The following is a 26,599-nucleotide window of genomic DNA, read 5'->3' as shown; positions in this document are numbered from 1 at the left end:
GAGGCAGGCAGATCTCTGTGAGTTCAAGGCCAGCCTGGTCTACAAAGTAAGTCCAGGACAGCCAAGGCTACACAGAAAAACCTTGTCTCGAAAAAATGAGAGAGAGACAGAGAGACAGAGGTGGGGGGGAGGAGAGATCAGTAAGTTACAGTCTCGGAAAAGTATTTCATTTCTGAAACTTATCTGGAGAAATCAAAACTTCTTATAAAATTGGCTTTCTCAACAAGGTGTAGGGGCTTGAGAAATAGAAACAAATATTGGCTGAGTATTTATCCTGATTAGTTAGCTGAATCTGCTTGTCCTAAGACGTTCCTGTTCTGACCCATAATTTCATATCCTTAGCCATATTCTTTAATATTAATGGATTGATCCTCCTTGGGGGTGTTATTTATTCTATACGATGGTCTAGTATGTTTTTTTAATTTAACTTTTATTAATTACGCTTTATTCATTTTGTATCCCCCCATAAGCCCCTCCCTCCTCCCCTCCCGGTCTCACCCTCCCCCCCTTTCTGCATGCATGCCCCTCCCCAAGTCCACTGATAGGGGAGGTGCTCCTCTCCTTCTTTCTGATCTTAGTCTATCAGTTCTCATCAGAAGTGGCAGCATTGTCAGGGTTCTAGGTTATCTCCATGAATAGCCCTTGGTTGGAGTATGAGTCTCTGGGAAGTTCCCTGTGTTCAAATTTTCTTGTTCTGTTGCTCTCCTTGTGGAGTTCCTGTCCTCTCCAGCTCTTACTATTTCCCACTTCTTACATAAAATTCCATTCACTCTGCCCGTCAGTTGGCCATCAGGCTCAGCATCTGCTTTCACAGTCTACATGGCAGAGGCTTTCAGAGGCCCTCTGTGGCAGGTTCCTAGGTTGTTTCCTGTTTTCTTCTTCTTCTGATGTCCATCCTCTTTGCCTTTCAGGATGGGGATTGAGCATTTTAGTTAGGGTCCTCTCTTTTGCTTAGTATGTTTAGATGTACAGATTTTAGTGGGTTTATTCTATGTTGTATGTTTATATGAGTGAGTATATACCGTGTGTGTCTTTTTGCTTCTGGGACAACTCACTCAGGATGATCCTTTCCAGGTCCCACCATTTACCTGCAAATTTCATGATTTCCTTATTTTTCATTGCTGAGTAATACTCCATTGTATAGAGGGCCTCTGAAAGCCAGAAGAAGAAAACAGGAAACAACCTAGGTCTAGTATGTTTTAAATAAGTAACTAATCAGACATTTTTTACTTTTTTTAAAGTAAATATTCTGTATCTACAGATTTGAGAATGACAGCAAAAAAAGGTTGGGAGCAACAATCCCAGGGAACCACTGGTTTTTAACATCGTTTGTTTCAGTCAGGGCCATCTGGCCATATTTCCTCAGATCATGAAGTCTAGATCTCTCCTTTCTTTCTGTCACTTATAAAAATCAGGTCTCCTTTTGTAGTCCAGGCTGACATCAGACTGATTCAGCTGGGCCTTCAGTCTTAATTTTACCTTTACTTTCTAAAAGCTATAACTTAAACCTATTTTGATAATTTTTATTAAATTCTTAGATGTTAAGTTCTATACCTTAGTTCAGAGTACCCACCTCATATATTTCTGAAAATGTGTACTTTTCAGATAAACCAGAGATGATCAAATTTAAATAACTATCTTGTTCCTTCAGCCTTGCATATCCATCTGCAGTAATTTTTATTTGTAGGTAATTTTTCCTTGACCTCATTAAATATATTCTGCAGTTCACCAGGGACCTTTCTGCTTAGGATGCTCAGTTTTAACTTTTCCAGAGCATTCATTTGCCATTTTCTCTAGCTACATTTAAGTTCTTTTTCTATTTTTTTCCCTTAATTTAGAAATTTAAACCTTAAATATGTTTGTTTACCCTTTATATGTATTTCTGCACATGTCATATCTGTATACCTTTGTCTTTTAAGGAAAAAAACCTCAAAATTTTACCTCTTCTGGCTGTTCAGGGTGACCATAAGTCTTGGTTCAAGATAATACCAGTTTCTTCCTGAGTATATAGGTTATGCTTTAATTCAGAACCATGCAGTTTAAACAGTTAGTTCTCTCAACCATAGTTCTTCTGTCATTATTTCACAGCGAATCTGCTTAGAATCTTAAATACTTGCTGCCCTTCTTCTCAGCCTTTTCGGTTTGCTGTTACTTGTCTATCCCCTCTTTCCAATGACAGCTGTGTAGCAAGAGAACCAAGGCCACTGAATGGCTGAATTAGTCTTTATAAAGTTTGTCCTTCCTGGAACATTTAGCTTTGTGCTCTGCTGCTTTCCTCATCTTCCTTGACTTGTGTAAGAATTATGCTGTGAGGTTGTTTTTTTTTCTCTAGTGGTCTGTTTGTACTGGTCTTCCTCCTCACTTCTTTCTTAGCACATTGACTATTATGCTTTCATCTCTTCTCCTAGCCTCATATTTTCACTATTTTTCTAATTTAGTCTCTAGTATTCATTTTTTCAGCTGTGTTCTTGTAGTTTTCTGCTCCATGTTCAGGGTATTCTTTTTCGTTTCTCCCATTTATGTGTCAAACCTTTACTTTGTTTCTGCCTTGACTGATTCAAATTCGGGCAGTCTGAGAGTTTTCTAGAAAGAGAAAAATCACTTGAGCAGTTTGTGGCCAGTCATATTCTCATAATTGTCAGTTGTGTGTAGGCTTTCAGCATTGCTCAAAAGTCTCACTGTTCCTAATCAACATAATTTCTTTTCAGTAAGTACCATGCTCTATTTTACTCTCCTCTTTCCAGTCTAAAGCAGTAGTTACTACTTTTTGTTCTGAACTTGATATGAGGCAAAGGGTGAGTTCTTAGCTAATTCTTTAAACCCTAGTCACTCCACCACTTCCTCAAAGGCTTGCAATTTCCTCTCCACTCCAAACTGCATCACAGTGTAAACATGTCCACATATTTCCTTTCTTAGTAACAAAATAATGATCACTCTTAATTTTCAACTACTTTCTTTTTTTGACAGTTGACTTTTTTTTTTTTCTTTAGTCCTGTGAAACCTGACATCTGTTCTCTTTACTCCTTGTAATTTTCCTTGTCATGATCTTCAATGTTTCCAGAGCTGGTGAATGCTTTTTAGTTACTGCCATTGTACTCCTTCCTTAGAACATTTTTGTTGGTTCAGTGAAACCACTTCTTGATTTTCAACCTATGCTGGTCATAGTTTTATTAGTACCTTCCTGTGTAATGCAAGACAGCGTTGTTTTAAGGGTAGATGGCTACTTTAGCTTGATGTGTAGGGTCAGACTTCCATCAGTTTTCAACAGAGACATTACTCTTAAATTGTGATTCTTAATGCACAAATAAAGGTCCACAGAACAAATACATTATGCTTTTTTTTTTTCCAAGTATGTGTTGTGAGGTGAAAAATGTACTTCAGCACTGTCTTGATGAGACGTAGTTATTGCCCTGATCCCCTGGTTTGTCCTTTCCTGGTATACTTTCAAGTTCCCTTGCTCTTTGAGGTGACCACTCTCCAAATTGTCAGCTTCTTTCCATTTCTCCCTCCCTTCATTTACTGAGTTTACTGAGAGAAGGTATCAGATTGGGCAGTGACTACAGTACTGCTTGCTTTTCTTTCTTTTTCTACAATTTTAAATCTTAAGTATATATTCTTAGACTGAATCTTGCCCGATTTTAACTTTTATTTAAATGAAAATACATTACCTTTTTTGTGTGCCTGTTTTACTCACAATATATTCCTGTTTTGACCTACAGCAAAACTCTATTTTTATACTCTGTGTTGAAATGTGTTAAAATGAGTTAACCTATGTCATCTCTCCATGAGACCAACATAAATTTTATTAGTAATTTGTGCTTATATAGTAAGTTAACCCTTTATATAAATGACTGTATCTTATATGTTGATAGAAGCCAATTGTTTTCTAAATTTTTTTTCTATTTTTACTTTTAATCTAAAAATCCTACTTATGTAAATTTCTGGCTCTATTAGATAAGATTTTAGTTATAAGAATATATGTGGAGTATTTATTAAAGTAACTCAAATAGATCCTTTTTTTTTTAATCCAAGTTGGCCCTTGCCAGAATTTGACCCAAGCCAGATTCGACTGATCGTATATCAAGACTGTGAAAGACGAGGGAGAAATGTGTTGTTTGACTCCAGTGTTAAGAGAAAAAATGAGGACACATCAGTATCGGTGAGCATCATTGTTCATTTATTTGAAATTTAATCTTGGATAATTTAATAATTTAAGAAGGAATTAGTATAATTTCAATATGGCAACTTTGTTAGTATAAAACATCTTCAGCCTGTTTAAAATTCAGACTCCTAATTTTGAGGGTTTTTTTTTCCTTTTATTGAAAATAAACTTTTTTCCTCATATATCTTGATTACAGTTTCCCTCTTCTAATCCTTCCAGTTCCTCTTCACCTCTCCTACCATCCAGATCCACCCCTTTCTGTCTCTCACTAGAATAGAACAAGCTTCTAAGAGATAGTTATAAATAATTACAAGATAAAAAAAAACCCAACACATCAAAATAGGACAAAATAAACGGAAGAAAAAGAACCCAAGGAAAGGCACAAGAAACAGATATAGATGCAGAGACCGACTTGTCTCATATAAATGATCCCATAAAAAACATTAACCTGGAAGCTGTAACATATATGCAAAGGTCAGAGAGACAGAGAGAGAAAGAGAGAGAATATATATACATATATAATAAAACAAGATAAAAAAAATTTAAGCCCTTGACATGACATTATGAGACAAGGAACCTCCAGAGATGGCACTGAGTTCATTTTTCTGTTAGGTATTTTCTACTGGGTGTGTGGCCTGTCCTTAAGATAGACTTTTTCCTCAGTGAGATTCTCTCTGAGAAGAGTGTATTTTCATTGGCAAGTATCTTTTTGAGGTAGTTCCTGGATTAGGATGTGTCACTTCGTTCAGCTTACACCTGTGCAGACCCATGTAGGCCCTGTGCACACTGTCTCAGTCTCTGAGTTCACATGTGTACTGGTGCTGATTTAGTGTGCTTTGTTTTCTTGGTGTCATTTATCGCCTCAGGCTTTTACACTTTCCATCTCCTCTTCTGCACGGTTCCCTGAGCCCTGATGGGGACATCCATTTGTGGCTTAAAGTTCCAAGGTCTCTCACTCTCTGCATAATGTCTGGCCCTGGGTCTCAGTTTTTGTTTCCTTCTACTGCAAGAGGAAGGTTCTCTCATGATGGCTGAGCAAGGCACCAATCTATGAGTATAGCAAAATATAATTCTGACTTGGTTTATTGCTGCATTCTTATAGAACAGTAGTATTTGGTTTTATTCTAGGTCACTGGGCTATCTATCTAGTCTCAGGTTTTTGGTCACCCAAGCAGTTTTGAGTATAGATAGTGTGAAAACCTACTATAGTAGAAGCTTCCTAAAATATGTACATATATAATGGGGGAGACAGAGTCCTAACTGGACATCTCTTGTCACCCGTTGAAGCTTTCAGTACTAGAATGGGTTACATCTCATTGAATTACTGGCCAAAAGGGTTCCATAGGAACCCCTAAATGACCCAGGCTGCTGTCATGAAACAAACAAACAAACAAACAAACAAATCTATATATGTGTATATATATGTGTTTCTCTCCACAAACTGATGGCAAGGCCCCATTGCTGAAGATAACACCTACATAACTCACTGAACATATGGGCTAGTGCCTACATAGAGCCTTCACCCTGTGACTTCATGCTAGTGTCTTTGGTACAAGAAGGTATCCTGCATGTTACCACAGGAGAAATGTAAACACTAACCCTGCTACAAATCCTTTGATCTACAGTGGTGTCCTGTCTGCATGATAAGCTAGAGCAATGGTGGCACAAAGCTTGGGACAGTAACCAACAAATATCTTACTTGTTGAGCCACACTCCATGAATTGTTTTTTGTTTTTGTTTTTGTTTTTTTTCTTTTTAAAGACACTTGTGTTACTTGTCATCAGTCTAGCAAGAAACTGTTTTGTTTGATATTTATTCCTTTAATCAGTGGTTCTCAACCTGTGTGTCACAACCCCCGAGGGGAGGGCAGTTGTCAAACATCCTTTAACATGGTTGCCTAAGGTTATTGGAAAACACATATTTATATTATAATTCATAACTAGCAAAATTACAGGTATGAAGCAGCAATGAAAATAATTTTATGGTTGGAGGTCACCATAACCTGAGGAACTGTATTAAAGGTTCGCAGCATAAGGAAGGTTGAGAACCATTGCCTTATAAGATGGTGCTGTTAAACATGACCTAGCAACTACATTGTGCAATCAGGGAATGTGAGACCTGAAGAAGGGAAAGTATTTATCTGGTGGTATAAAGAAAATTAAGTCTGCATAACATACTTTATAACATACTTTCCCCTACTAAAGTGGGGGCAAGAACAAGTATCTCTTCTGTAAATCTGCAGCACCATATTTTAAAATACATTGTTACTAGTTTGGCAGCAATAAGATACTTACTTGGTTGTCCAAGAGAGCCTAGTGTTGGCTACTGCCATTACATTGTAAGACATAAAAAAAGATGTGCCCTGGGCTTAGAATGGGTTTCTCCCTCTTCATAGGTTGCCAGTTGGACTTTTTATTGCAAAATGTTTAATTTTAATTTTAATTTTTTTTGAGAATTTGGTTCATTTTAGATTTTTTTGTCTTCTGAAAAAACTTAAATATATCTGTCTAGGCCTGTTTTACAAGTGTCTTTAGCATCTACTACAATAGCAAATAATAGACATTCATTTCTTTTTTGATTGCTCGGTTTTACAGAAATTATTTTACACTTAATTTCATTAAGAATTTTTAGCCTCCTGGAGCTTGTGCTTTGCTTAGATTGTTTATATCTTCTCTCACACTTTGTAATCTGATGAAAAAGAGCAAGTTACCCAAGAGTTTATAAAATACTAAGTAAAACACTAGGAGATTAGCAGTTTGTGTCGTTTGGGTTTCCACAATTAGATTTCCTATGAGGGCAGGTAGATATTAAACAAATAAGTATACACATAATTCTTAATTGTGAAAGTATTGTGAAGAAAGCTTATAGAATACTTAATAAGATACAAACAGGAAGGAACCAAGTTTCCATCAATTTGTGTGACATCCTTTAAAGAAGCCTTACTGAAAAAGTATAATAAAAACTGCAGTGTGAAGAAATAGCAGTACCAGCTGATGAAAAGTCTGTAGCATGATTTGGGAGCTTGATAAATTAAGGAATTAAAAGAACCCCACCTTGGCTGGAATGATAGCAAATAATATGCAAAGTAGCTGGAGGCAAAGGTGGGCAGAGATGAGGCAGGGGCCATAGTATAATATTCAGGGCTTTATAGGCTTCTGGGTTAGGTGTTTGAATTATATCCTAAGTATAGAGGGAAATCAATAAAGATATCAAACTTGAATTTTAAAATATCCCTTGTCTGCTTTATGAAGAGTGGTTGGATATGGTGATGGGGAAAATAAAATGTGTGCTAAATCTACCATTTTAGTTTGAATACCTAAGTTAGATACCTTAAAGACAGAATTGGAGATGATCAAGACCTTTGTAATCTATTAGCTATAAATATGATTATGAGCACTTTGTATTTAGGCTATCATAAAGCTCAACTAACGTTTGCTAAAGTGGTCAGGCTAAATTAATTAACAGTACTCTCACTGTTTTTTATTCCAACATTTACTGAGGTTTTTTTTTGTGTCTAGAAATGTTCTACATTACAGTGTCAGACACATTTATCTTGATTAATGTTGTGCATTGTGAGTTTATTCTGCAGGCTTGTTTTGTTTCTTTTTTACCTTAATAATTTTCTCTGTATTTCTTCATTTATGCTCTTTTCAGATCCTCTTTCCTCCTGCCCATCTGCTCATATGTTTTCCTCTGACCGTTTTTCTTTGCTTGAATGTGTTCATAATCATCACACAACATCAGAAAAATTTAATTTGTGACATTTTATTTTATTGTGTGTGGAAGTCTGAGGATAGCTTTTAGCAACAGGTACTTAATACCAACTGAGCCAGTTTGTTTGACCCTAATGAAATTGTATTTAACTTTCTCTGTATGTGTCTTTGTTCAGTCTGAATAACAAATGATACAGACTAGAAGGCCAAGATCAAGTGTTTCCGTCATTTTTGTTTTATGACCTGATGAGTTTCATTAGGGTTACTATAAAAGCCATGCATGAGAGATTATAGGAGCCTATGCAATTTACCAGCAGCTATACTACTGAAAAAAAAAAAAAAAAAGAAAGAAAGAAAAGAAAGTCTATCCCTCCACCAGACACCATTGAGTGCCTGTAGATCTTCAAGGAAGGGTAAGGCCTTATAGGTCCCTTTCCAGCCTATGACAAGATGTTGCCAGGCTTAGTCTTGTGCAGATAATTAGAACTACAGTGAGTTTAAGAATGCTATGATCATATCCTGTTCAGAAGATAGTGTTTCTGTCACATTTTACCCTCCCCCCCAACATTTAGCTTTTATATTATTTCCACCCTTTCTTCTACAATGCTCCCAGAGTCTTAGAGGGGATGACATAGACATTCCATATATGGTAGGGCATTTAACAGCCACTTATTCTCAGTACTTTCACCAATTAAGAATTTCTGCATTAACTGCTGCCCACTACAAAAAGATGCTTTATATTTTCCCCTGAGAACAGGGTTTCTCTGTGTAGCCCTGGCTGTCCTGGAACTCATTCTGTAAATCAGGGTGGGCCCAAACTCTGGGATTGCCTCCTGAGTGCTGGGATTAAAGGTGTGCACTAAACAGCTGGCTTGTAAAGCTACTTTCTGCACTAAGCTGATAGCATCACTACTTTGTGGGCATAAGCACAAATGTTTAAAAAGTGGTTTGATGATATGTTCATTTAGCAAACAAAAGTAGTAGGTGTCCAGCTAGAGCCAGACCTACTAGGGCATGGGCTTTTGACCAGGTTTATAGTACTAACCATGAATTCCCTTCTGTAGAACAGGCTTCAAATCTAATCAGAAAGCAGTTGGTTATCCCTGTAACCTTTATGTCACTGTTGTACCAGTAAGTACAGATTGACCAGCAGGTCAGTATTATAGCATTCAGGGTTCATTGCTTAGTAATACTACTTTCCTCTACAGTGGCCTGCACAACACCTTCTGCAATATAAAACTAGCCATCAGGGAGGAAGTTTTCAGGTCAATTTCAAATTGATTTTTCTGTATTTTGCAACAAAATGTGTTATGACTTCAGTAATAAGGTCTTAACTGTATAAGCATGGTTGGCAACCAAGAACAGTGGCAATAGCTTTTATTGTTTTGAAGGCCTCTAGGTTTTCCTGGAATTTTTATATAATAAAAATAAAATTTTAAATTAACCTGTTAATATTTTTGTTAATATTAATTTTATTAATAAAATATTATATTTATTCTATTTTATTTTGTTCTCCTGTTGAACTCACAGAAACACTTAGAAGTTCATATGTGTAGCTGCCCTGCTCAGTCTAGAAAAAAAATGTTTCTTTGTAGACATCTGTTCCTCTGGCTTTTATTATTTTCCACCTCTCAAATGCAGTGATCACTGAACCTTAGGAAGTGTATATTTGTTCCCTTTAAAGCTAAGCTTTCTCTTACTCTCTGCATCTTGGTCAGTTGTGGATGACTGTGTTAATCATCATCTATTGCAAATAGAAGTTTCTCAGGTTAGGGTTGAGAGGTGTGTTGATGTGTTGTTACAGTGACACATCATTAAGATTCAGTTTAACTGTATGTTCGTATAGCACCGTAATAGTAGTTGCTTCTCCCAAGAGTCTGTGACCTGCTGAGCCATAGGTTTTTGACTTGGTGATGATGCCCATGATGTTCATGACACCATTGCATGCCTTTTTAGACCAGTATTCTTGTCATGTGCAGGAGTCATAGCTGGGAATGAGTGATGATTACTTTTCTCCTTTAGTAGCCTGCATAGCACTTTCAAGTACTAAAAACCAGCTAATAGCGCTGAAAATTTCAGGTCTGTATCAGCTTGGTTTCACTATGTTCTATGACTTTGGATGCAATGTTTTCAGCAATAGGATCTTACTGTGAAGTTCTGGAATGTAATCAAGACCAGTGGTAATAGCCTGTAATATTTGGAGATCTATGGAACCTCATTGGAAATAACTCCAAAAAGAGAAACACATTCCTGCCAATGGCCTTTTTTTTTTTTTTTTTTTTTTTAAGCTTCTGGTGTCTGGTAGGGACATTGTTGCCTTGTTACAGCATAGCTCTATTGTGTGTGTAGTTTGGGAAGCTTCTACAATAGTAGGACACATGTCTTATTTTTTTTAAAGACCTTTAGTGTTACTTATTCCTCCCCAGACTCTCTCTTCTATCTAACCCTCCACTAACCCTCCACTTCCTGACCCCAGTTTAACCCTTTCTGTTCCATCATTCACTGTTTTTTTTTTCCATCATTCACTGGCATAAACTGTTTTTGCCAGTGTATTCTATCTCCCTTTCCTTGACAGGGGTACTGTCATTAAATAACTTTTTCCAGAATTGTAACACAGAAACCACCGGAAGGGTCCTGTGGCCCCTTACAATTTTCTGACCTTTATGGATATTCCAAATGAAGATTCATAGCTAACATCCACAAAGGAGAGAAAAAATGATGTTTGTCTTTCTGGGTTTGGGTTACCTAACTCAGAATGATTTGTTTCCAGCTCTATCCATTTTTCTGGTACATATATTAAACAAAATAAATCTGGGATACATAAGTACAGATACACACATATATATATACATATATGTATCTGTACTTATGTATCTATATGCACACACATTCTTTTTTTAAATTGTCAAGATAGGGTTTGTTGATCGTTGCAGTTGAAAAGTGGCTTTGGCTGTCCTGGACTCACTTTGTAGACCAGATTGGCCTCGAACTCAGAAATCTTCCTGCCTCTGCCTCCGCAAGTGCTGGGATTACACACGCACGTGCGTCCAGCCACACATACTTTTAAGCTCTGTCCATTTAGAGAATGTAGGGACAGTGAGAATCCAAAATAGTGAGCATATCGAACATCTAAATGATTGTTTTCTAAGTTCTTTTACTCACTGAAGTGAGCCAGATGGTCTTAGAGAAATCACTGTCTGTGGTCAGGGACAAGAAGAGGACGTGGGCTTGGGATTTTTCTCTTGGTGGGGCAGCTTGAGATGGTTGAGATAGAGTATAGCACTTAAATACTTCAGTTGACTGATGAAAGGATGCTTTGTAGTATGAGGTAAGTAAGCTGACTGAACTTTGTAAGTGTGTAATGATTTAGGAGCTGTTAAAACTCTGGAGGAAGTTATTTAATGTCTCTGCTTTCGGGTTTTTTTTTTGCAAAATAAAATATTTTAATAATTACCCTTCATGCTAAATATTAAAGAAAATGTACATGAGGACTTGTAGTTTTTTGTTTTTCAAGACAGTCTTTCTCTGTGTAGTCCTGCTGTCCTTGAACTCACTCTGTAGACCAGGCTGGCCTCAAACTCAGGAAATCCCACTGCCTCTGCCTCCTAAGTGCTGATATTAAAGGCATGTGCCACCACTGCCCAGCTGTTTTTGTAATTTGGTTGATATCCCTAGGAGGCTTGCTATTTTCTGAAGGGAATGGAGGAGGGGTGGATCTGGGGTGAGGGGAGTTGGGGATGGCCTGGGAAGAGTGGAGAGAGGGGAAACTGCAGTCAGGTTGTAATGTATGAGAGAATAAAGAAAAAAAAAAAGACAAGGATGATAATACTGAATGGTATTAACAAACATTAAAATAAAATAACATAAAAATATATAGTGAGTTCCTTGATTTCAGTTATGTTAGTTTGCTACTTATTACTAGATACCAGGAACTTTGTTAATTCTCTAGAATATTATAATTAGAAGTTCTGTAAGTAGCATTATGGTTTCTTTTCCCATTCCACAGATAGAGAACTCAGATGTAAAGACCTCAAACAACATTTCCATAGGATTTGAACTCATCATATCCACTCAAAAGTTTTAAAGGCCTTTTTCCTTTTACCTGAAACATTTGATTGCGGATGGCAAGGAAGTTATTCGCACCTTGTTGTAAAGTGCCTTTTGTGATTACTCTTCAGAAAATTGCAGTTTCACTCTGATTGCTTCTTCTGAGAATCTTCAGTCTTGTACATGGAAAAATGAGCATCCTTGAAACTGATAAAGTGTTGAAGTATCTTTTAGTAGTGTTACCGGCCTAGTGGGTTGGTAGTTGCTTACAACTACTAAAGCTGTAAAGTGAGTCTTTCATCTAGTGCTCCTTGACAGCACAGTCATCTAAATTTGTGTATTCTTTACCTTTTCTTTACATGAATGAATTTAGTTTAGAAGATTAAACGTGAGACTGGGTTTTATAGCCCGGTGCGAATACATGCCTACTGTGTACATGTCCCTGAGCTCAGGTGCAGACACAAATATGTGTACCTGCAGTAAAATACAATCTACCTTATATTTCTCCCTCCTCACAGACTACATAAGGTTACTTTTTTCATAACAGTGATGTTTGTTAACTTGTAGCATGTTATTTGTTATGTTTAATTGAATTAGACATTTAACACTTTCTTACCTTTAATTTCTAATATAAGATAATGAAGTAGATTCCTAAATAAAAATCCTTTGACATTCTCAATAATTTATCAAAGTATAAAGAAGTTTTAAAATTAAATAATTTGAAAATCATTATAGATTAATAAGTCACAATTAATATTGTTTTTCCCATATAATAAAAAAATTCATATGTATGGATAATGTTGGTGAGAAAAAATATACTCCAAATAGTACTGGAGGAAATAGAAAAAAAAATATAATAGTGTATAAAAGTTACATTATTTTTACTTATGCAGTGGCTACAGGGACAGAAAAGGCTGTTGTCTATCCAAGACTGATGTTAGCTGCTGTGTGGGTGCTGAGAATTGAACGCAGGTCTTCTGGACGAGCAGCAAGTGCTCTTAATCACTGAGCCATCTCTTTAGCCTTTTCCAAGTTTTAAAAATGTGTAAGTTTATATATGCTAAATGTATTGTACTATAAATGAATGTATCTTCTGTGTTTCAGAAGCTATGTAATGATGCTCAAGTCAAGGTCTTTGGGAAATGCTGCCAGCTGAAGCCAGGAGGAGATAGTTCTTCCTCTTTAGATAGCTCTATCACTTTATCTTCTGATGTAAAAGACCAGTGTCCCAAGTACCAGGTAAGACCACTGATTTATTCACTTGCAAGTCATTTTAATAATTTCCCTAGGGACGAAGGTTATAATACTAACTAAATCGTACTTTCCTGAGGTCTACATTGTAGCTGTAGAGATGCATAAACTCACTAAACAAGTAAGTTTTGGGTTCGGGGTTTATTTTTTTATTTGTTTGTTTGTTTGTTTGGCTGGCTGGCTGGTTTGTTGGTTGGCTTTTTGAGACAGGGTTTCTCTGGGCCTTGGCTGTTTTGGACTCCCTTTGTAGACCAGGCTGGCCTCAAACTCACAGAGATCCACTTTGCCTCTGCCTCCCTGAGTACTGGATTACAGGCATGAACCACTGTGCCTGGCTCTAAACCAGTAAGTTTTAGGAATTTTGAAAACCTTAGGTGGGGAAATACAGCAGTCTATGGTATTGGTAGTAGATATTTTCTCTATCTTTATCTTAACTCATATGATTGAGTACCCAGAATAATTTTTTTGTATATTTTATTACTAATAAAATTAAAATACCAATACAGTTTTGCCATAATAAGAAATTAAAATGTAGTTACAAGAATTAAATTCACATTTTTGTTTTTCATTAGTAACTGGAATTTTTTTAGGATATAAGATGAAATTATTACATAGGAACTTGTATATAAACTTACTACATGAAATAAGATCAACTTAGTCTCATACTAAGTTCATATCATCTGCTGTGATTTTTTTGTCCTTCAAAGCTTATGCAAATCAAACATACTTTGTATTTAGTAGTGCTAAAATAGAATCTTGGTCATTCTGTGAGTAGAGATGACAGCATTTGGGTGGAAATTTATTTTTGTACATCATCAATCAGGAAGTCTATGTAAAAGGATTCTGAAGTTACTAAAATCTGCATGTTAGGAGGTAGTTCGCAGTTGCACTTTGCCTTTCTCTTGTTTTTCCTTCACCTTAGGCACAATACCTTAACAAATGCCTAACAGTACTATGCCATATAGCACCTGGATAACTTAGAAATTTTGCATAATTTGAGAGGTTTCCTAATTTGTTCAAGTTGTATAAAATTACCTTTTCCACATGTATTATTTGATTAAAAATAAACATTAAAAAACTGACCAAAAGGCTAGAGAGATGGCTCAGAGGTTAAGAACACTGGCTATTCATCCAAGGGTCCTGAGTTCAATTCCCAGCAATCACATGGTGCCTCACAACCATCTATAATGAGAATTGGTATCCTTTTCTGGCCTGCCATCACACATGCAGGCACAACATTGTGTAAGTAATAAATAAATCAGAAAAAAGATCCAATTCTTTAAAAAAAAAAACTGACCAAGATTGTAGAGATCCAAAGGATAGTAATTGATTATAATCTCATTTTGTATCAGAATTCAACTAAATACACCTTTTAAAATAAAAGCATTTAGTGATTCTTGATATGCTGGATAAAATACTATTTCTAGTAACTAGAACATCAATTTTGGATTCTTTCCCAGGAGTGAGTGTATGGAATGAGTGTAGACCCTTTAAAAAGGCAGCAGTGATAGCAGCACTTTGTTTAATTTTATGATCTTTATTATGGATTGTTTCACATGAGATATATAACAGTATCTGCTCTTCACATTACCCATTCGGTATATGTTACAGTAGACAAAGAATTTTAATAGTTATATGACTTTACTAGATTGTCTCTATGGAATGCTTATTTTATGCAATCGTTTAATAAAATAAACACTGAGATAGATGACTTCAATGATTCCAACTGTAAATGAGGATTAGTTATAGACTATGAATTATTTTCTTTACATGACCAGTCTGAAGTCATGTGATACATGGGATTTGTTAGTTTGAAGGTGTCCTTAGAAAACATCCAAGCTCCCCTTATTTTTCAGCTTCATCAGATATAATGTGTTTTGTGGCCCAACAAATAGTAGCTCCATTTTTAGTGATTTGTATTGGATTTTTGTTGACCAGTTTTTAAAAGTACTTGTGAGCGGGTAGTGAAAATTGCTACTCCAAAATTGCTACTATTAGGCCAATCTTATATCAGTGAGTGAGAAGTGACATTCCTTTCAATTGGGCACACTGATGTCTAGGAACAAACTGGGCTTCAAAAATTAAGTAGAGAGGGCTGATAAAATGTCTTAGCAGATACAGGTACTTGCTGCTTAACCTGAATTCCCTCCCTAGGACCCACATTTAGAAGATCGAGTCTCAAATGTTGTCATGTGACCTCTACTTTGGTGACTTAGCATGTTGTATCCACATACAACCATAAACACATATAAGTAATAAAAACAATGATATATATATTTTTAAATATTTATTTATTATGTACACAGTGTTCTGTCTGTCTGAACACCTGCACGCCAGAACAGGGCACCAGATCTCACTATAGGTGGTTGTGAGCCACCATGTGGTTGCTGGGAATTGAACTCAGGACCTCTGGAGGAGCAGACAGTACTCTTAACCTCTGAGTCATCTCTCCAGCCCAACAATGATATTTTTAAAGACAGGGTCTTTATAGCCTGGAACTTGCTACATTGACCATCTGGGCTCAAACTCACAGAGATGGTCCTGAGTGCTGTAATTAATGGCATGTATCACCAGCTAAATTTTTTAAAAATTAAGTAGAGGGGACTTTGTAGTTAGTGATGTTTGCCATGATACAGAAATACTAACTAAGTGGATTTTTTTTTATTTTTTAAGAGAGTTTATAACTCTGGTTATGACAATTAAGGAACAATATTGAGTTCTTTGAAGAAAAAATAAATTTCTAATATTTGAAGTAAATCTTTTATCCTCCTCAGTGCTGGGATCAAAGGCTACCACACCTACCTTAAGTTTTTCTTAGCTAAACTTTTAACATACAATACTTTGTTTGTTCTTGACTATAGATGTGATGTTGTGAAGCAGATCTCAAGAGTTTGTTATACTGTCTATTCTGCCCTTGTTACCTACTGGAGAAATGTTGTGTATATGTTTAAGACATGGTTCACACATTGACTTGGGACTAAGATGGCTTAGCAGGTAAAAGCACTGGTCACCAAGCTTCACAGAGGACACGTGGTGGAGTATAGGAGAGGACCAACTCCTGCAAGTTGTCCTCTGACCTCCACTCATAGGCAGTGTGCATACCCACCCACATACACTCACACAAAGTACGTGAGTAATTGTTTAAAAAAATTCTTTAAATTTAAATTATTTTTATTAGCAAAATCCTCGAAATGACCTGAATGCTGCTCAGTAACTGATACGACGTGATGAAATATGTTATTTTTTAAAAAAAAGATTTATTTTTATGTTTCTGAGTGTTTTGCCAACATTTATTTATGTGCACTACACCCATTCAAAAGATTTCCTGAAACTGAATTTACAGGTGGTTGTGAGCTTCCATGTGGGTTCTGGTAACCTAAGCTAGATCTTCTGCAAGAGCAGGAAGTGGTGCTGGGCAGTGGTGGCACATGTTTTAATCTAGCACTCAGAAGGGCGGAGGCAAGCAGGTCTCTGTGAGTTGGAGGACAGCCTGGTCTATAGAGCTAGTTCTAGGACAGACTGGGCTATGCAAAGAAGCCCTGTCTCAAAACAAAAACAAAAAAAGAGCAGCAAGTTGTCTTTACGGAGTAATTTTTCTAGTCCTGAAGTATGGTATTTTTATGTAATCAAATACTGTGCAACCCCTTCCTTCTTTACTTCCTTCCTCATTTCCTCCCTTCCTTAAATGGATCAATCTCCCCAAGTACCCAGGTTGAATTCAAACTTGGGCTATTCCTGCTTTGGTCCTCCCATTGTTAGAATTATAGGTATTATAATACCTTACCAGTATCTGTACAGCTTTATAAATGAGTGAAATTTCTGTTTAATGATACATTGGGTTTAATATAAGAAACTACATGATGAAGAACGGATTGCAAAACAGTTTGTATAATACAGAATTAAAGTTATTAGAAAAACTGTAACATAGGTTTGTATTATAAATAAAGTTAGTATTTGAAATCATTATAAGGATTTTAATTCTTTGATTTCATTTATGTTTTTAATTTTTAATTCAGGGTTCTCGGTGCTCTTCTGATGCCAATATGCTTGGAGAGATGATGTTTGGCTCAGTTGCAATGAGCTACAAAGGATCCACCTTAAAAATTCATCAGATTCGGTGAGGGAGTTCAGTTCTTCTTGTGTTGTACTTGTTTTAGATGGTCAGGTGAAGAACTTTTTGAAGATGAGAGGATTTCTAGATTTTACTCAGATTGAGCGTGTTAGGTTAGATCCCAGCTTATAATATACATGGTTTTAGTGCCATTTTAATGTCATGAAATCTCTGTAACTTAACAAAATTTTATTTACAATAAATCAAAAGTCATCGTATTTTAGTTTTAATCTCTTTCTACTGTTCTGTTTTCTTTCATAGCTCTCCCCCACAGCTCATGCTTAGCAAAGTTTTTACTGCACGGACTGGCAGCAGTATCTGTGGAAGTCTCAATACGTAAGTGCTTATGGATGCAGGGGGAGATTGATAATTAAGGTATACAAGTATACATTTAAATTTTATAAATGTTTATAAGTTTTAAATGTCTTAAGATTATAGCACAAATTCAAGTCTATATTTTACCCAAGTCTGAAAGTTTATGGAGGCTTGATTACATGCCTTTTCTGAATATTTTAAAATATAGATGATTTCTTTTTTTTCTTTTTTTTTTAGTGTTCCAGGTGTGTCTAGAAGCAAAATGTTGAATGACTTTCCATCATAGGCTCCTGTGCTGTTTTTCAGTGTTACTGTTCTGTGCTGAGTTACCAATCATGTTTTTACATTCTTCAGCTTGCATAGCCCTGCAGATTGGAGTGGCCTTAGGAAGCCATATCACCATTAAAGTCAGAGTCATCTCCCACCGTCCACATATATAATAAGCTAAAAGTTGGTCTGGCTTAGACTATAGTAACAAAGTAGAGTATGCTGTGGCGATAGTAAGCTATGTACCGGAACCCTAGTAAACAAGAGGTACTGAGTTAGAGTTTATGGTTAGGTCAGTAGAATTTTGTAGGTGCCAAATCAGAGTACTGACGAGCTTGAATCCTGGAGTAATCCAAAGTCTAAGTGAGTATCTACTCTAGAGAAATTCTTTGAGTCTTAAAAGACTGTTTTGAGAGGTTTTATTATAGAGGTTTCTACTATCTAGCTCATTTACCTTTCTTTTAGAAAGAAAGGGAAAGGTAAATGTTTTTCAAAATATTGTGAATACTTTAAAAAATGATGTTGCCAAAATGCCAACTTTTTCAATTTAATACTAAAGTAGAAATGAAAAATTACTCTGGTGTTTTTATTCTAAAATTTAACTATAATTCCAAAAATTTATGGAAAAGATATTTCAGACTCAAAGTACAGTAATTGTATTTTTGTTATCCTCAAAGAGAGTGAAAGAAGTAATATACACTATTTTATGTGTGATTTTTGACTGTTGTTCCTGCTGCTCTTCTCCCCTTCTTCTGTTCCCTTCCTCATCTGCAATTGCTCCTTGACCATTCTAAACTCCAGATGTTTAGAAAATATTTTTAGTCCAAAATACGAGGGAAACCTTGTCTGTGTTGATTATCAGTGTCAATAATTTATTTCTAAAAGAGTCATATGGTAAATGTCTGTTTTTTGAGTCGTATAGTATGCTGTCATGATAGTGTTCAAGGAGCCTTACGCACCATATTAAATGAGTAAACATGCACTTCTGTGAAACTTCATTTAGAAAGGTACAGCAGTTGGGTGTAGTCTTCAGACACAGCTTACTAACCGATGGCTCATGTGATTACATGCTTTCGTAGTTTATACTTAGAGTCCTAATAGTAATAGCTTTAATTTTAAAGGGGTTTAACTTTTTAGCTAATATATAAAATAATAGGTTTCATTATATTTTGTTCATATTCAACCTCTGTTATCCTCCCCATTCCCAATAGTCCCCTTTACATCAAATATTTCAAAAAATTTACATTTAAAATTTCATTGGGATATGTGAAGAATTACCATTTAAAACATAAAATGTATTTGGGATTTGTTTTTTTTTTCCCTTGTAGACTGCAAGACAGTCTTGAATTCATCAATCAGGACAGCAATACATTAAAGGCTGATAGCAGCACTGTTATTAATGGTCTGCTGGGAAATATAGGTAAGTAGTTTATAAAGTTAAAAAATGTTAACAGTATAACAGGTTTTGAAGTCACTTCTTAATGTAGCTTTGTCTAATAAGAGAGCTTCTAATGGTGTAAATAGAAAGGTTGATTAAATTTCACATGTGAAATGTTTTTTGAAAACTTTTAATTATAATGGAATATTCATTTTTGTATCTGAAAAAAATTTGTCTTCATTTTTTTTTTTGTTTTTAAGTTTGTTGTATTTATGATAGGCTTTGTCATTGATGTTGAAAGCTATTACCAGCTCTCTGAAATATTTTAGCTGGGAAGACTACCCCTGATCTCTTCTCTAAACTAAAGTCATTTTAAAATGGTGCTCATTTTTATGAATTGTGGTTCATATGAGCAGATACTCAAATGATTATTCTCAAGTTTATTAGAAGAATAGCTTAATTTAGTTAATTATGGTTCACAATGTATAATGCATTTTAAAATGACATAGTATTTCTGCAATTTGTCTAGAAAACACAACTAAATTGCTGCTTGATCGTATTTCTGGTGTATGACATCAGAGAGTGGATAGCAACCCTTAGTAAAAACTTGTATTTAGATGATTACTTTTTTCCTCTGAGATAGATTTCATTGTGTAGTTCAGGCTGCCCTGGCACTTACTAAAACCATAGTAAATTTGGTGTTTTCAGTTTATGTTTGTTCAAGTGAGATGTGTCTAAGCATCTGCTGTGGGTTAGTCTTAGCGTTAGGCCTGTTTTATACCATACTGACTGGTAACTCACAGTCCTGCTTGAGCCTCCCATGTACAGGGATTACAAATGTGTGACAACATGCTTTGCTGTTGTTAATTTTTGTAAATATTCATTAATTATATGTATTAGTGGAAAATACTTTTTTTTCCTTCCTACTTGAATGGCATAACATGGTGCTCAATAAATACTGTTTTGTTTTGGTTGTTTGTTTGTTTGTTAAAATGAGATGCTGTTATATTAAGCATCTTAGTGTCAGGCCTATTTTATAGTGTAGGTCAGCTTATAAAAATGTTCTTTCAGATTCACTTGATTTTAATCACCGATTTAAATGAAATAACTACAACAAAGCATACTTTAATCCCAGCCCTTGGGAGGCAGAGGCGGGAGGGAGGTCTTTGAGTCAAGGGTCTTTGGTCTATAGAATGAGTTTTAGGACAGGTAAGGCTACACACAGAGAGAAAAAAAAAAACTTGTCTCAAAAAACCAAGAAGGTGGGGGAGGAAGACAAAAACTGTACCAAAGAAAGGCCCTTTAATTTTTTTTTTCATTATTTTACAACTCCAAGGGGTTATTGAAAGTGGTTCATTTATTTTAATAGTATAAATGAATTGATAGTTCTAAAATTAAATTATACTATACAAACTGGATGTTTCTCATCATTCTGTTCAAATATAAAGGAGAAATTTAATCCATTTAAAGATAAAGGGTTTAAATAATGCGTAGCTTTTATTCCATACTCTATGAATTAAGGATAGTTGAGACCCATTTCTGGCTTTGTTTATGTTTCCAATTGTCTAATCAAGTAATTTTTAAACATCTGTAATATGACAAGTACTCTGGGAGACCCTCAGGAGACAGTGGTAAGCTAACAGAGTTTCTATCTCAGTGGATTCGTAGTTAGCATTAGATAAATAGTACAACCACAGTATGCTATAGTGGATACAAGATTAAAATTTTATTTCTGTGATTAAAATATAAACATGAACTCCATCTTGAAGAATTGTGGACAGCTTCCTTGGGAATAGAATACCTAAACTTGAAGAATTATTTATATAGTTCATGGATAGAACTACCTTGGAAAAAGCAGTAGTATGTACCAGACCAAAGGCCACACCATCATAAATCATGTAAATAGGCTGATGTGAGTAGAGCATACCAGTACATTGTAGGAAATGAAAAGAAAGAATTGAGGGTAAGGTGTATTGGAGGAAGAAAAGGGAAGAGAGAATTTTTTGAATAAAACAGTCTCAAAAATAAACAGAAAAAAATGAAGAAGGAAGAACTGATCAAGAGCAAGATGGCAAAGGGCATTGTAGGCCACAGCAAGAAATTCACATTCATGCTTTATGTAGTCAGAGATACCAGTGAGGATATGATAGTTTCTTCGCTTGTTTTTTAAAGCAAGTGCCTTGACAGGATTAACCATGCAAAAACTTAATTACTGGAAATGACTGTGAGAAATTAAATGAGGGAGGTGGGAAAAGCCAAAAGAACCGTAGACTGTGATGCATGCCTGACTCTAAGTAAAGGAGAATATCGAAGACTAAGTTATCAGTGCCCCAGCTGATTTATGAGTTTATGAGTAAGAAGTAAGACCTAGTTGTCAGAAATGTTCCATGTCTCCCCAGAATAGGCCTAGATTTTGTATCCTCTGTAATTGATCACTGGCTGAGAGCATGTTATGGGTAATATCTAGCCTTGCACAAATGTGCAGTAGGTTTTTTGGAAATCTTTTAGATATAAATCCAAAGCGTCAACAGAACTCATTTAATATCCAACAACATAATCAGATCTGATTTATATGTGCAAAAGAATGTGTATTAAGAATGTGCCTTGGTAACCAGTTGGGATTAAAATAGGTCAAGAAAATTTTACCACTTGTAGGTAAGTCATTGGAAAATGGAAGACCTCACTGACCTCTTGAAGGGTCTTAGGGACCTCCAGGTGTCCTTCATTTACATTTTGAAAACTGAACAATGATATGAATAGATGTATATTAAGGAAACATGAAAGAGATTTGATTACATGTATGTATTTCTGGAAAAAAGGAAGCCATTGAGAGAATGGAATTAAAGATAGGTATGATAATTGAGAGAGGCTTTTGAGGGACAATGTTGGGTTGGAACCCTAGCTGACTTAGAATTAGCTGAGGAAGATAAGGAGAAACTTCGTAAATTCTTGAAAAAGTTACTAGCATCATAAGGTCTGAATGTTACCTATTTTCTTTTAGGCAGGAAGTAGGCAAAGATAGGTAAGAATTTGAGTACTTTCAGAGGTGGGGTAATAAGGAAAGGACAGTTTCAGTCTGGAAGCTCTGTGTGTATCTACATCTATGCCCATGTATACAGTCAAGTGTAAGGAAATGTAGGGGAAGAAGGAGTTTAAAGACGTTAAATTTTGAAATAGCTAGGAAATGTTGAAGAAAGAGCTGACCATTGAGAAATGGGAGGGTTGTTCTATTATAATTACAGAAATTTCTATTGCAGAAAAGAAATGGGGTCAGCAATTTGAGATATACAGATGCTATTGAAAGCATAAAGTTACCTGTCTGAGGCATACAGCTCCTACATAACTTCTTAGACCAGTGCTTCTCAACCTGCTGGTCACAACTTCTTTGGGGGTCGGGTGACCCTTTCACATCGTCATATATCAGATATCTTACAATCATATTTACATTGTGAGTCATAACAGTAGCAAAACTACAGTTTATGAAGTAGCAATGAAAGTAATTTAATGGTTGGGGGTTACCACAACATGAGTAGCTGTATTAAAGGGTCACAGCATTAGGAAGGTTGAGAACCACTGACTTAGACTCTCACAATTGAATATACATAATAAATAACTCAGATGATTGATTTCAGGATGTAAGCCTCCCTTTCCTCCCAACTTGTTTTGGAGAGAGGGTCTCTCTGTGTAGCCCTGGCTGGCCTGGAACTCTCTATGTAGACCAGGCTGGCTCCAAATTCATAGAGATCTGCTTGCTAGGATTAAAGGTGTGTGCTATTACTCCTGGCCTTTATGTTCTTTTGGGGGTTATTCAGAATGCTGTGTTTTTGTTTTTGTTTGTTTGTTTGTTTTTTACTACGGCACTAAAACATCAATTTCTTCTGTTACTTAGTAAAATAGTACAGCAATTGTTGTGCTTATTTGTCAGTAAAATTCCTTGATATATTTACTATGTTCTTGTGCTAAGTACAGTAACATTGTCTTCTTACTGCATTTGTGGGAGAGCATTGGAGTCTTAAAAACTGACTTTTGTCTGGCGGTAGTGTTACACGCCTTTAATCCCAGCACTTAGGAGGCAGAGGCTGAGGCAAAGGCAGGCAGATCTCTGTGATTTCAAGGCCAGCCTGGTCTGCAGAGTATGTCCCAGCCAAGGCTATCCAGAGAAACCCTCCCTCAAAATAGATAGATAGATAGATAGATAGATAGATAGATAGATAGATAGATTGATTTGTTTGGTATACATTAAATCATGTAGATACCATTGCCTTTTTGAATGCTCAGAATGTTTTATATTAGGAGTGAACACTTGAAAATAGTTTTACCTTTTAAAAAGAAGCTTATTTCTATTGTTATAAATTGATTTATTTACAAGTAGATATGAAGCTATTGTTTGACATAAACCATGACCAAAATTAGAACTATACTTTTTCTAAAAGGGAAAATGACTTGAGTTGTTCTTGCTTTGGTTAAAAGTTCCCGTGCTTTGCCTGTTGATCTGCTCCTATGTTGCCTTACTTCACCTTATTTTCCTGACGCAGTGTGGCTTCTCTAACAGGCGTCTTTCATGTGTATTTTACATTTTTGCCATATAGGTCTTTCACAGTTCTGCAGCCCCAGGCGGGCATTCTCTGAGCAGGGTCCGCTCCGCCTGATCAGGAGCGCCTCTTTCTTTGCAGGTTTGCCATGTGCTGTGTGGGTAGACTAGTTCGTGTGCCCTGGTGGCTAGAATCTCTAGTTAAGCTGTGGAAACAAGAGAGAATGAAGTAGGGAGGTTGTGGTTGAGAAAGCATTGCTTACAAAGTAGAGGAAATTATTGCTTTTTATTGGGTATGTTCCTAAAGTTTTCACAAAGTATGTTATCAGTAGAATTGATATTTTTATGAAATTTCAGTTTGTCCTTTCTTTCTTTAATATGCCATAATAATTTTAAGCTTTAGACTATTAAAAGAAAAATTTAGGGTGTATTAGCTTAGTAATTAATTATACTGCCCCTTGGAAATTTTAATGTTATGCTGTCTTGTTTCCATGGCTAAGTAGCTTTTGTATTGTAATTCACCAATTGCTGGAAATATCCAATCTTTATAATTGTCACAAATTTCTGATCTGCACTCTTCCCTAAGGACAACTTTTCTTGGAGCTAAGATTTAGATGAACAAGCACTGTTCTAACACTATATAAAAGGCGTGTGAGCATAATTACTCATATCATTACTTTAACAGAGTGTATGCCTTGCTTATATATGCAGGAGCAGAGTCCTGTTCCACATTTTCACACTTTGCATACACACTGATCTTTCATTATCACTTTCTAGTAGAAATTATCAGTCCTCAGGTTCATTCATTGTTATTTATTATCAGTCTTCTCTATATAAGCCTGGATAGATTTGAATTTTAAATTCTTCTGCTTTTGTCTCCTGAGTGAAGGGATTATGAATATTTGTCATCATACCCTGCTGTTCTACTTCTTGTGTTAAGTAGAGCTTATTTTACATATAAATATCAGATGTGAGCAATACGTATTTTTCCTAGAAAAATCGGAAAACATAAAACCAGCTTAAAAGTATACAAGCTATCCTACCGGCACTTATACTTACTTTTGTTTGTTTGTTTTTGTTCTTTTTTTTTCCTGTGCCATAAATCAAATCCAGGGCCTTAAATATGTTCTAGGCCTTTCCTCTACAACTAATTTACATTCTTAGCCCCCCCCCACCTGTTTATAAACAAAATTGGTATCATACTATTTAAACAAAATTATCACACATTTTCTTACAGAGTTTTTAAATTCTTGTTTATTATGTTTGTGTTTAAGCATTGTTACAGACATAATCAGAAGGAACTACTATAGAGTTGTTGCTTAGCCTTAGTAACTAACGTTGATGCTTTTTGATAGTATGCTTTCATTTTCATTTAATAGTATGAACATCTATTTTTTTGAATATGTTCTTAAAATTAAAGTTTACTCAATCCCAGATTATTCTGTATCTTGGACAGTTTTGCATTATGTGATAAATCTTCAGATAAGTCTGAAAGCTTGTTCAACTGAGTAATAGCTCCTAGTGTTGGGTTGGTGCCATGCTATTGCAAAAGGAATGCAATGAGATGAAGCATGATCTAGTTTGCGATTTAAAAGGAGCAACATTTACCTCAATTGTAATGTATTATATGACTGACCATTTGTTTTGATTTAGTTCACAGCAACCCGATGGACATGCCAGGAAGAGAATTGAATGAGGACAGAGACAGCGGCATAGCACGCTCTGGTAATGCCAGATTCATAGGCTAGCTCTCTTTTTTTGAAATTGTTAGTTGATGTTGATTTTATTTCTCTCTCTGTCTTTACTGTCTAACTCTGTGTCTACTTTGTTTATATTGACATTTCACATGACAGGATTGTAGAAAGGATAAAAAGAAGTCTCTTAAATTTGATATTTTAATGCTTTCTATTAAGTATGGTGGGATGTGCCCTATCAAGCATGTTCAACAAGGAGAACTTGAAGTGTGGCCTAATAAATAAATCATAAATTTAGTTAAAACATTTATGAACTGTTTTTTGCAAGTTTTTTGTTTGTTTACTATATTGTATGGCTCTTGAGTGAGAGAACTTTGTAGATGACAACATCGGCCTGCAGTGTCAAAAGGTTGGACACTCTTTTTGACAGAAGATCACAGATCATCTTAGGCTTTAGGCTTAGTCAGGATAAGAAAAAAAAATTGCTCACTGTATTACAAAAATCCATAGAAAAACTATATCAGCTTACATTTACTTGGTGTTAGTATTGAAGTTGTTAGATTATTTCCTAGAGAAGCTTAGGCAATATGAATCAGTGTTAACTTTTTTATTTTTATGTTTTAAAGTATGGATTTCACTGATATTTGTTATATCCAGAAAATATTTACTGAAATATTCTGGGTATTAAGAAAGAAGAAAGGAATTCTGGAAGGAAGTAAAAAAGAAAGGAAGACCCACAGTGTATGTGATCAAACAAACAAACAAACAAACAAACAAAAATGTTTGTATGATATGCTCAGTGATAGATTTGTGCAAAGAAGCTCAGAAAAAAAGACACCTAGCTTACCTGAGCAAGAGGCAAGTATAAGCAACTTGTTTCAGAGAAGCAGCACTTCTTTTTTCTTTTCTTTTCTTTTCTTTTCTTTTCTTTTCTTTTCTTTTCTTTTCTTTTCTTTTCTTTTCTTTTCTTTTCATATTAATTACAGTTTATTCACTTTGTATCCTAGTTGTAGCCCCTTCCATCATTCCTTCCCAATCCCATCCTACCAACCTCATCTCCTCCCATGCCCCTCTTCAAGTCCACTGATAGGGGAGGTCCTCCTCCCCTTCCATCTGGCCCTAGCTTATTA

General features: G+C 35.7%; 1 protein-coding gene across 2 annotated transcripts in view; it reads left to right on the top strand.

The window, feature by feature from the left end:
- Positions 1-26,599, top strand: part of Fnip1 (folliculin interacting protein 1) — an 81,721-nt gene that overhangs the window by 29,380 nt on the left and 25,742 nt on the right. The window contains exons 2-8 of one of the 2 annotated variants that reach the window (XM_060363708.1): positions 4,033-4,159; positions 13,027-13,161; positions 17,190-17,290; positions 17,546-17,620; positions 19,195-19,286; positions 23,834-23,917; positions 25,429-25,500. In XM_060363708.1, the coding sequence (XP_060219691.1) occupies positions 4,033-4,159; positions 13,027-13,161; positions 17,190-17,290; positions 17,546-17,620; positions 19,195-19,286; positions 23,834-23,917; positions 25,429-25,500 (686 nt within the window). The remainder of the gene's footprint in view (positions 1-4,032; positions 4,160-13,026; positions 13,162-17,189; positions 17,291-17,545; positions 17,621-19,194; positions 19,287-23,833; positions 23,918-25,428; positions 25,501-26,599) is intronic. The other variant, XM_060363709.1, reaches the window with a different exon arrangement.

Source organism: Meriones unguiculatus, chromosome 11 (genome assembly GCF_030254825.1).
Source record: "Meriones unguiculatus strain TT.TT164.6M chromosome 11, Bangor_MerUng_6.1, whole genome shotgun sequence".
Taxonomy (NCBI): domain Eukaryota; kingdom Metazoa; phylum Chordata; class Mammalia; order Rodentia; family Muridae; genus Meriones; species Meriones unguiculatus.
This window is presented reverse-complemented; position numbering and strand designations above follow the sequence as displayed.